Source organism: Carettochelys insculpta, chromosome 4 (assembly GCF_033958435.1).
Source record: "Carettochelys insculpta isolate YL-2023 chromosome 4, ASM3395843v1, whole genome shotgun sequence".
In the NCBI taxonomy this organism is placed as follows: domain Eukaryota; kingdom Metazoa; phylum Chordata; order Testudines; family Carettochelyidae; genus Carettochelys; species Carettochelys insculpta.
Genome location: NC_134140.1, coordinates 35,330,665 through 35,342,798, shown reverse-complemented (window position 1 = coordinate 35,342,798; position 12,134 = coordinate 35,330,665). Strand labels below are relative to the sequence as shown.

At 41.7% G+C, this 12,134-nt stretch overlaps 1 protein-coding gene across 6 annotated transcripts in view; it reads right to left on the bottom strand.

The window, feature by feature from the left end:
- The window catches only part of TBC1D19 (TBC1 domain family member 19), a 108,535-nt gene extending 96,660 nt beyond the window's left edge, over positions 1-11,875 (bottom strand). For all 6 annotated transcript variants that reach the window (XR_012645240.1, XM_074991774.1, XM_074991775.1 and 3 more), the window contains exons 1-3: positions 11,766-11,875; positions 4,481-4,553; positions 2,953-2,998 (exon numbers count right to left, since the gene is read on the bottom strand). Coding sequence is in view for 5 of the 6 variants with exons in the window: in XM_074991774.1 (XP_074847875.1) it covers positions 2,953-2,998; positions 4,481-4,553; positions 11,766-11,867 (221 nt within the window). In the remaining variant the exon portion in view is untranslated. The remainder of the gene's footprint in view (positions 1-2,952; positions 2,999-4,480; positions 4,554-11,765) is intronic.
- Positions 11,876-12,134: the final 259 nt, after the last annotated feature.

The following is a 12,134-nucleotide window of genomic DNA, read 5'->3' as shown; positions in this document are numbered from 1 at the left end:
CCATCGAAGTCAATCATCCGTTTCCACGGTAGGAAGAGCACCACCTTTCGAAAGACTCTTTTAAAGGAGAGCACATATAGACAGTCCACGGATGGCTCTTTCAAAAGAGGGAGTCCTCCATGGCACCACTCAGCTAGCAGGCAGTGGCACCGCTCACAGAACAAGTGGAGCTCTATGGCTCTGGCGTCTGGCCATGTTTAAAGATGCAGGCTCCCACAAACCCCCAGGCAAGCAGTGGAGAGTGTACAGGCAAGCAGGGAGCCCACGCTGCTGCAGAGCCTGCTCCCTGTCATGACACCTCTGCCAGCCCTCTGTGCTCCCCGGCTCCATGGCCAGCAACCTGGACCCCTGTCTACCGCAGGGTCCCCCAAGCAGACAAGGGAGCCCTTCCACAAGGTGAGCCATGCCCCGAAGCGCCAGATCCCCTCCTGGATGGAGGCCAAGCTCTGGGACCTCCTCTCCTTACGAGAAGATGAAGAAGTCCTGCACCAGACAGGGGTCTGGTGCCACAATGCCGCGGCCTTCAAATGGCTCTTGAAGGGCATCACTGACTGGGGACACCCCACCTGCACCCTGGACCAAATCAAGTCAAAAGTCAAGGAGCTCCGCCAGAGCAACTGCAAGGCCCGGGATGCGGCCACCTGGTCGGGGACGATGGCCCCAGAAGGGCTTGTCCACCATGCGACCCTGCCCATGGCGTTTCCTGGCCCTGTTCTTTTGAAAGGGTGCCCTGGGCCATGTGGATGCTCTCTTTCTAAAGAGTGATTGGGCCTTTCAAAGGGGCAGGTCAGACCTTTGCTCCCTGTGTGCCTGCATGGATGCTCACTGTCAAAAGGTTGTCTTTCGACGTTTAGTTTCTAAAGCCATCCTTTCAAAAGGGCTTGCTAGTGTAGATGCAGCCGAGCTGTTTTTTGCTGGTTTGGTAAATCTAAGTTTTGTAATAACCACCAGCTTTGGGGAGTAGCTCTCCCATTCTCTGGAGTTTGGGCCTAAGTAATCAATCTTAGCTGGCTCCCCTTGGATCTGGGACACAGACAGATAACCAGGAGCTGACACACCCTAGAAGCTTGCTTGAAAAGTAAAGGATAAGAGACATCTACTGCCTTGTTTGAACATTTGCGTATTGTGTGCCTCCCAGCTATGCCTATTTGTATACTAAGCCACAGGTAAAAGAAAAGATTGTAAAACCTACAAGATATGTCATCTACAAAGAACAAAAACAGTAGGGTGGTTGTTCAACCCATGAATAAAGATAAAGGATTGTTCTGGAATGTCTTGAACCGCAAAGTGACAAATTTAATTCCTCATCAAGAGAGGCAAATTAACAGCATGCTTGTGTCTCATGAAAGAGGGTCAGACCTAACTTGGATGTGAAGTGCTGCAAGGACATGAAATAAGCCATATTTTACAAAACATGAGAGTACATTGTAAATTAGAATGAATGTTATGATTTTATATGTACCCATATGTTTCCTTGTTACTGCTTCTACTTGAATCTGTATACCTTAATAAATGAACTTATTTCACTATAAGCATATCTAAAGGCTGTGGTGTCAAGTGAGGCAGTGATCTGAGAAAACAAACCAGAAGAAACATAGCGCTTTAAAGACTAACACAATGATTATTCGGTGATGAGCTTTCGTGGAACAGACCCACCTGTCTGTCCCTAGAAAGCTCATCACCGAATAAATCATTTTGTTAGTCTATAAAGAGCTACATTTCTGCTGCTTTGTTTTGTTGGAGTGCAGGCTAACACCACTATCTCTCTGTTCCTATTCAGTGATCTGAGGTAGAACTAGTAAGCTGAGGTGTACAGTTTCTTTGGAAACAGCAAATCTGTGAATACTGTGTTCAACGGACCAGAATCTGAAAGCTCCAGGGAGATGCTTGGAGGCCAAGTGACAGTGTAGCCCGAGAGGCCTAGAAGCAACCATTTGTTTTGCCCATGGCCAATGGAGTTGCGAGCTGACCAACAGCAGGCATAGTAAAAGTTTATTGATGCTAAGACCAGTAGTAGTGAGGCATCTCATACATCTGGGTACCTGCAGGAACTCACCTTAAACAAGAACATATTGGCTGAACTCAGGTTCAGATGTTTTCAAGTGTGATGTAAACAACAACTATAAAATTATCCACTTGGAGAAATACCTACATCTTAATACTAGACAGCTCCACAAGATGCAGGGAAAATATAAATATCACAACAAGTATATCCCTTTTCTTCTGATTTATCCAGGTGTTAACAAAATCACAATGTGTATTACACCAGTGCCTTAAGATTACCCAAAGCCATAGGGTCCCAGTGTGCCAGGTAATATAAAAACACTTAACAGATAATCCTTGCTCCAAAAACATACCATCTAAAGACAGGATATAAGAAGTAGTATTATCACATTTACAGCTGGGGCACAGAGGCACAGAAAAGATAAAGTGCTTGGTCAACAGCACACAGGAAGTCTTTAGCAAAGCCTAGAATGGAACCAAGATCTCCTGAGTCAATACCATAAGCAAAAGGCCATTCTTTCCGCCCCGCCCCCAACATTTGAAGTATACTTATGGAAATAAACTCTACATCTTTTCATAAAAGCAAAACTAGAATGCAAAAAGAAAGAAATCCTTGAGTTGTATTCACTTCCTTGTTTGTTCACCTATGTCTTCAATAGGATCAACCTAGATCTTGCAGACATTTTTAACCACCTAAGTGACTTAGGGGCCTACTTCAATTTTAGAAAGTAGCTTAAGCCCTTTGCAGTTTAAGCCTCATTCGAAGTCATCTGATTTGGGAGTAGAAAAGAAATGTGTACTGCATTAAAAAACACGAACGTTACTAGATGACCCCCCCCCCCGACCCCAGCATGACATATACATATAATGGTCTTGCAAAATAATACAGATATATCAGACAGACATTACATAAGCATATGTAATAAAAATACTGAATAAAAAACTCACACGCTGAGTTCACTATAAACAGCATTCTGAAGCTTCTTTTCCCAGCCTGCTTAAATAAAAAAGCAAGAAGGTAATCATTTTGTAAACAAGTAAATCTTTAAATATCTGAAGTACAAAAATCAAGGCCATGTTTCAGATTCATTGAAGTATCCAGTGTTGAATTCAATTCCACATCTACCTAAATTTACCTCTCTCTTTCAGGTTCTCCATAAAGGCACAGGACTAAAGAATGTTCTCTCTTATTTCTGCTCCATGGTTCAAAGCATTACAATACACTCTTCAATTACACTATCATATTATTTACACAATATTATATATTATTTAAATGCAAACTTAGAGAAAAATAATAACTGTAGAACACTGATTATTGCATTCTTTAGGTCAAATGAATTCAAGTAGTTAGCACGTGTAGGGCACAGCTTTCTGATTCAGAAAGTTGACATAGCAATGAGGCCAGTATGGGGAATCTTTTTTGGCCACTAACTCACTGAAAAATCAGTCAGGGGCCACACAAAAATGAGAAGCAATAAATAAATAAACAAACACGTAACCCTCACTGGTGTGACCCCCAACTAAATCACCTCTCTCCCCATATGCTCTATCAGAAGACAGAGAGGACACAGGCTCAGGGCTCCCCGTCAAGCTAGATTAACTCTTCTGGGGGACAGGGCTAGTATATTTTGTGAGGTTCCCCAGGCTCTACAGTAAGGCCAAAATGAGGGGTTGGGTGTGCAGAAGAGTGCTAGATGGGGTTGCAGGGTATAGAATCATAGAATCCTAGGGCTCTAAGGGACCTTAGGAGGCTATCTAGTCCAGCCCCCTGCTTAAAGTAGGATTAACCCTAACTAAATCATCCCAGCCAGGACTCTGTCAAACCAGGACTCAAAAACCTCTAGGAATGGAGATTCCTAGAGTCTGGGTATGGCAGGAGGTAGGATCTGGTAGGAGGTATGATGCATGAGTGGGCTGGGGGTGGTGGGTCTGGTCAGGAGGAGGGATGCAGGAGGGAGATAGAGGGATGTTTAGCTGGCACTGCTCCCCAAGCTCACATGGGGATCTGTATCCACTATGGCACCCGCACACCACTTCCCATTATTCCCATTGGCCGCAACTCTAGCCAATGCAAGCAGCAGGGGGAAAAGTCTACAGGTAAGCGCTTCCCTGTGCTGCCATTCCTCCCAACAGAGAGGGAGGGGGAACAGCACCACACAGAGCTTCTTCCTCCTCCCCACCAGGCATACCCAATCCAGCCCCAGGTTGCCTGGGTCCAGCCCGAGATGTGAAGGGCTCCTCTCAACATGAGAAAGAAATTAAATGTCCTAATTTAAAAAAAAAAAAAAAAAAAAAAAAAAAATGACCGTAAGAGCCTTAGTCTGCAATGTTTTCTGTATCTAATGTTTTACAACATTTTTAAAAGAAAATGTAAATTCTATCATCTAGAGTTACAGAATATTAGATCTATATTTATTCACAGATGTGTTTAGACTTCTACAGACTTATCAACTGAACTGAATGAAATGTTACAAACCTGAGGCCTTCAGAAATTCCTTAATGTCTTCCTTCAGTGATTCAAGTTTGATTTCTGGTTTGTGTAGACTACTCTAATAAATAAATAAATAAATAAAGCAGACAAGAGAGTAAGCTTTCTATTTTGAATTATGACATAAATATTCTTTGATCTATACAGGCAGACTAATAAAATAAGGAAAAAGCCCAAAATTTTGCTTAAACCTAATCTTACTACAATTAAATACCAAAGTAGAATCTCAGCACATTTTGACAGTTACCAATTAATGGAAGAACGAATTCTGAACAACATAAAAATATCCATTCTAAATAGTATTGTCTACTAGGTCGTTCCAATCATTTGTTAGCTCTTTAATGAGATGGGAGTGGGAAGGTTTTTTTCCTTTTCTGTCCCTTAGCAAAGCCCTAGAAGTTTTCAGAACACCATGGTTTAGAGTAAAAACACACTTCATCCTAATAGCTCCTGTGATCACCTGATTCTGTGTTTCAGGAGTGGATATCGTACTCTCCTCAATCACACCCCTTTTTCTACCGTATATGCAACAGATGTGACAATATAATCTGATGACCACTTAGTAGTTCTAAATATTTTCAGACTTCCATTTTGAGTCTTTTTTTCTTACATTAGTGCTATGACTTTTGTATATGGTTTCTACCGTTTTTCTGGTTAGATTCACCTAAGTGCCAAACGTTTTCAACTTTAATTGTTGGTCTCTCGCTCATCATACCACTCTCTCAAAGCACTCATAAGAAAATATCTGCAGGTTTGCTCGGTAAGCAACTTATATTACCAAAACCCAGAAAAGCCCACTTACTGATTTTGATTAGATTTTAATTAAAACCCCGTTTTCAAAAACAAAGTTATGTATATTTAATTATATGTATTACCTATCTGGTATAGCTTTATACATAACCAAGCAAGTTTTTGATTATAGAAACCTGATTCACATAGACGCCCATTGCCTTGTCTGCATTTGAGCGTTTCTACATTAATGTGTGTCTAATGGCTAGGGAACACTATAGTGGTAAAGTGAATCACTGTCCATATACAAGTACAAATGATCTAGCAATTGAAATGGAAAACAACTGAGCACAAGTAACAATTAGTCTTGGCATTTAGGGAGGATATAGGTCATTTTAAATTTTGCACACTTGTGAGAATGCTGGATAGGTTTTAAGTGATAATTTTTGCAGTTTTGATCAATTTCCTAGGTTTCATTTAATGAGAGATTTACAAATAAGATACGCATCTATTCCCACATTATTAATTAGGGTCTGCTGTGAATCAAACTGATGTTGTTTCTGAACTTCTTAATCTGTTTAACATACCCATAATAGTATTCAATATGAAGACTACCCCTACTGCAAATGTCACTGTTGAACACTATAGGCAAAAGGATTGTAATCTCTATTAAAAATACAGGACAATAAATCCTTTGTTAAATATGACACATAAACATGTATTAATTATGAGGAATGATGAGCCTACCATTATTTAGCTTTTGGTACATAATGTTGCATTTCATAGCTAATCACTTTCTAAATTTGAACTTTCATGTCAGTAAAGATCAATATCAATCACTCTTAAAACCAAGAAAATTTCATCAAACTAGTTGTCTTGACTATGCGATCTCACAGTCTGTCCACCTAAGCTATTATGATGACCATCTGCCCTTCCTTTAGTATCACCCATGCAGGTAGTGTGAATACCTTGCCACTTATCTTTCAAAAACATTCCCCAAAGCCATTAAAAGCCTTGTCCAGACCTTTATTTCCAATCTTAATTACCCCACCATTTTCTTTGACCTTTTTGGCACCCACCCCAGGTACATCAAAAGGCTGCAGATGTCACTTCCCTGGGTTGTCATTTCAATCACCGTCATTTCCTTTCCCCTCTTTAGTTACTTCAAAACGCTCTCCTTTCGCCATACACTGTCTTATCCATACTTTAAGATTCCTCATGATCCTTTCTATCTTATCGAAGTATGCTCTACCTTCTCCATTTAGCCACCTCTGGGCTGCTTCTACACTCACCCCCTCCTGTCAGAAGTGGTAATAAGGCATTTCAAAACATTTATAAACAGTAGAGATTGAGAGAGGTGCACTCCATTACAGCCAAGACATTGGTGGTCAGGCAACTCACTAGAGATATTGGAAACCTGGGTTCACACCAAATCAGATAGAGCAGGGATTTGAATTCCAAGTGAGTGACCTGAGGGTGTTTGTGGGTCACTCCTTCTCATTTTTTGTGAAGAAGAGGCTGACCTGTCTTAGGCACTGAACTCCAGGGGAGGGATCATGGATGAAAATCTGAAGTAGTGCCCTCCAGCCTTTCAGTCTGGTACCTAGTGCTCAGATGATCCCCAAAGAGGTTAAGTCTTGTCTCTTTCTTTCGCATTTCATTTGCGACTGGCACAGAGCTTCTGAGAATCCCTTTCTTAAGTGTATGATTTTCCCCCATGCATTGTATGGCAAAGTTGGTTGCCTAACTGTGGGTTATGAATTCTGGTGGGCAAGAAGGTTTAAGTCCACTTTATGAAGCTAGCCTTTAGTGCTTGCCCTCTAATTACTGTGACTCAGAAGCCTATTCAAACCTTTTTAATACTATTGGGTTACAGACAGTTTGCCATGAAAATAAATAACCAAAGATAACTACAAATATTTATGCAAGGTTGTAGCATCTGAAATAAACTTGATACCAAAGATCCCTGAAGTTGCTGTTTCCACTAGATGCTTGATAACTTAATTATCCTAAATACTACAAGCAATATATCACATATGAAAATTCAAGAAATAAAAGAGATATCATGTCTCTTCTTTAAAAGTCCCTTTTTTTCTTTAATGTACCCCAAAATGTATCAACAACAAAGCATGTCTCAGTTTTGCTGAGATTTATCTAAAATGAGGCTTCATGGAGAGATGTTCAATAATGCTGTTTAGTACAGATTTATTTATACCACAACATTCAGGTCAGACAATGAATGTACCTATCAAGCAGACCAGAATATAGATCATATTCCAGAGATAAGCAGGAGTTCAGGGGTCTTGCACAAAAATATCAAGATTTTGTACACAGTCTGCAGCTTCAAAGGTAGCAAATTTAATGACCTGAATTAAGCAGTAATTTGAGACTAACAACAACAAAATGCAACAAATCACAAAAAAGAGAAGGCATGGATCCCTCTCCCACCCATTAAGAAAACCAATGCAACCATTTATGAGAGAGAAAACATCAAGACGGATCAGAAGAGATAAGATAAAACACATGAAATTATATTTGTAAGGGGAAGGTAATTGTGAGGTTTATAAATTAACTCAGGATTAAAGAGAATACATATTCGTGGAAAAGTAGAGGATACAAAGTTAACTGCTTAAAAAGCAAAAATAAATGACTGAACAACAGCAATAGCAATCAGGGCCAAGAAACACTACCTCCGTTTTCTCCATATTCGTTTAAACGGCAAATCCCAAGAAAACAGCTCATCACACAGAAAACCCTCAAGATACATGCCAGGTTAACGCAACTGCCACCCCGACAGGGACTGCTGCCCCGGGGCTTGCAGGAGCCAGGAAACTGACCAGCCCATCAGCTGGTCAGTTTCCTGGCTCCCAGGGCAGTGGGGAGCCAGGAACCAGAGGGCAGTCTGGCTCCCAGGTCCCCTCCCTTGCAGAGCCAGGAAACTCACCAGGGCAGCAGCCTTGGTCAGTTTCCTGGTTCCCCTCCACTGGCTGGAGCCAGGAAACTGACCAAGGCTGCTGGCCTAGTCATTTTCCTGGGTCCCACATGTGGCAGGGACAGAGGAACCAGGCTGCAACCTGGTTCCACTCCCTGCCACTCTGGGAGCCAAGAAACTGACCAGCCCAACTGGTCAGTTTCAAGGCTCCTGAAGGCCCAGGGGAGCACCTGATTCCCATCTCCCTTCAACTTGTCCAAAATTTGAGTTAACCAGGGGATGCAAGAACACAACCCGCATGTAACTCGAGGGTTTACTATACTTACAAAAGCATTTCTAAGTACATATCAAATAATGTTAAATTCAAGTTGCATCCTTCCAATGCTTCATCCTAGGGATGTTAACATTTAACTGGCAAGCCTCATCCTAAACAGATGAGGCTTACTGATTACAGTTAACTGTTAAGGTCTGGAGCAGTCAGGGGGTTGCTCCAACCCTCCATGGTTCAATGTGGCCAGGAGGCACTCTAGCACAGCCAGAGCTGCTCTTGTCTACAGCAGGCCCAGGCCCAGAAGCACTGCAGGCAGGGGCACTCAAGTGAAACTGCAGCAGCCCCACCCATGGCAGCCCCCAGTGTGCTGCAGGTGGGGACGCTCCAGCCCAGCTTCATCCTACTCTAAATCTCTGCCCTCATCTCCCAAGGGCTTGCAATATTTATATTCTAGACAATCTGCCTTCTTTTTGCCCTATTCGTTTCCTTTACCTTCTCCATATGACTAGAATAATCTCCCTACTAATATTTGCCAAGCTCCTTCCTTTTCCTTCAATAAAACTTCTAAAAATGTACATGTTCTGTGAAGTTTTTAAGATTGGGATTGGCTGTGACCATTATGCTCTGTTCTGTTGTTAATGTTGGTTTTCACTTGTATATTTAGATTATAAATTTTCTTTTATGTTTTGTCGTGACCTGAATATAGCACTTAAGTCAATGAACACTGTTGAATCTGTATGAGAGCAGAATCTGGAACAGCAGATAAATTATATAACAATTTTTCTATACTATTCATCATAATTATATATGTTTATTTGTAATTTTTTATTTTTACCTGTTTAAATTTCACAATTGTGGGATATTATGGAGGAGGCTAGACAACAACTAGTCATGCAATTATTCAATTACAATGAATATTGAGACTCAAAAATTTAAAGCTTTGCAACTGTTAATACATGAACTGTCAACATCGTACGCCCCAATACGCAACGTAAGTAGCCTTCCTAAAAAATTCTAATAAATATGCAAGCAGTATTTTTCTTACTTTCCCTATATATAAATTTGCATTATCATTGATGACAAAAAAAATCTAATTTGTGTGTGTATACTGAAATAAATGTTTACCAACATTTACCAAAAAAACCTAATCCTTTCAAGAGCATTTAACAACAATGAAATTCAGGGACAGCAGTAATATAAAGAAAACAATACAAGGTCCAATGCATAATCCTCTGGAAAGACTATCCTAACATAAAAAGAAAATGACATGATCCCACATAGGACCCAAACAATCTGAAAGATTTCAATTAAATCAATAGAGCACTGAATCCTGGAAGTCAAATCTGGACAGTCGTGGGATGTAACCTTGTCTAAAACAGGAATGCTAACAGAAGTAACAACAATTTGGCTTTCCACTAAAACATCATTGCTAGGGCTATGACTAGACTGTTGTTGCTATTTCAGGATACAAATGCATCCCGAAATAGCAATTCAGCTGAACGCTGTGCTCGAAATAGCAGTGCTATTTCAAACACGGTATTCTGTTTCTGCTACCCCTTGCCATGAGAAAGATACCAGAAATCTCAAAATAATCCCTTATTTCGAACCTTGGTGCTGTTTGGATGGGAGCGAGTTAGAAATAAGGTAGCTCAAAATAAATTATACAATTTGCATAAATTATTTCAAACTACAATTACAGTGTAGGCATAGATCATCTGTCCAACATAAGAGACACTCAATTAAAATGTGTCTCACAATTTAAATCGTGACCAAAAAAAAAAAACAATTTTGTAAAATGTAATAGCAGAAAATTGTTTAAAGTTAGAAATGCAGAGCATGAAAATAAAAGTGATATACAGACAACAGTTAAGTTGCTTTAATTGGTATTATCATCAGGCCAAGAGAAAAACAATAAAAAAAAGATTATAACAAAACCTGGATTTTCAAAAATTTTCAGCATTAATAATCTAAGGGACTGTGAGAAATGAATTAATTCACAGTATCTTTAAAATGACAGAGTTCATTTAAATAGCTGGTTCTGTTCAATAAATCTCTTTAAAATTAATCCAGATAAATATAGGTATTGTGAATTATTAACCTGAAGCAATGACCAAATACTGTCTTTCAAAATGTTAAGCATGTGTGTGTTTGCAGGCTCAGGGCCCTGATTCACAACAATGTACTTCAGAAGCACACAAGTATAAGAGAATCTCCTGCAAAGAATCCAAAATTCACCTTGTTTATTTTAAACAGAATTTTTAAAAGCCTATTTTAAAAAAATCAAACACAAAGGCCCTCAGGAAAACAGTTAAGACATCAACAGCAATAGAAGGTAAATAAAAATTCTTAAAAGAAAATGCAGCAAATAAGATCACACTTGTCTCTCTGCCTTGCTGCATCTGCTCATGCAAACAGATATTGCCATAAGCAACATAACCAGATGCAATGCACAGAAAGAGAGGTCAGGGAACATATGATTACAGACTTCTAGGTTACAAATTCATCTGAGACCCTAATAACATTTGCAGCTGATCCACATCAATAAGGAGGATCTGATGCTCACTAAGGTGGTACATATTAGGATAGCATCTTTTCCATTTCTTTTCAACAAAGTAAAAGTTGATGCAGCTTGCAGTGGAAATATACAGGCTGGAACAAAGGATCAATTATAACACCATGACCTTCTATTGCATAGTGCATTTATTTTCCTTACTTCTCACTTTTCCTTTTATGGGGACGGGGAAGGGCAGTTCAGTGGTTTGAGCATTGGCCTGCTAAACCCAGGGTTGTGTGAGCTCAGTCCTTCAGAAGGCTATAGGGATCTAGGGCAAACTGATTTTAAAAAAAAAAACCGTCAAGGACGGGGATAGGTCCTGCTGTGAGGGCAGTGGACGGGAGTCAGTGACGGTCCCTTCCAGCTCAATGAGACATGTACACTTCCATACATTTTAAAAACTGCGGATGAGGGAGCTAAAAACGCACCTCCAAGTAAAAATTTAAACTCGACCCAATTCACCTGATGGAGCAATCTGAACGCGTGCGAACGTAACCCTAACCTAAACACACACAGACCAAAGCTCCCTCCTGAGAGGCAGAAGCTAAAAATACTACGCTGACACCTAAGCACCGAGTCCCCGGCCCTGCAGAGGGGGTGACGATTGGGGCACGTCTGGCTCCAGTCCCCGTCATCCGGGCAGGCACAAGGTCCCCACGCTCCTTCCCGCCCCGCCGCCTCCGCTGGAAGACAAGGGGCAGGGCGAGGGGCGTACGGAGAAGGCCGCAAGGGAAGCAGGAAGGGAGACAGGTGAATGGAGGGGCGGCCGGCCGAAGATGGGGCTCACCCGGGCCTGCCGCTCCAGCTGGGAGTGAAGGCTGGAGCCCTTCAGGCGCTGCACGATCTGAGCGATGGCCAGCGAGAGCCCGGTGTCCTCCTCCAGCATCATCCTGCCAGCAAGCTGCCTCGCAGCCGAGCCAGTTTCACGGAGACACGCCCAACCCTCTCCTGCCCAGCTCCCACTGACGGCGTTACCAGGCAACTAAGGGAGCGGGGGGCGCTCTGCTGCGGGTTCCGGCTGGAAACTGGCTCCCCCACAGCAGAGTTCCCTGTCCCGTTTGTCCCCGCCCTCGGCTCCTCCCCAGCCCAGTAGCGTGAAGGGCGCCATGGGCGCAGAGAGACGTGAGTGCTGGCCCAGGAGATGCAAAGGCCACCA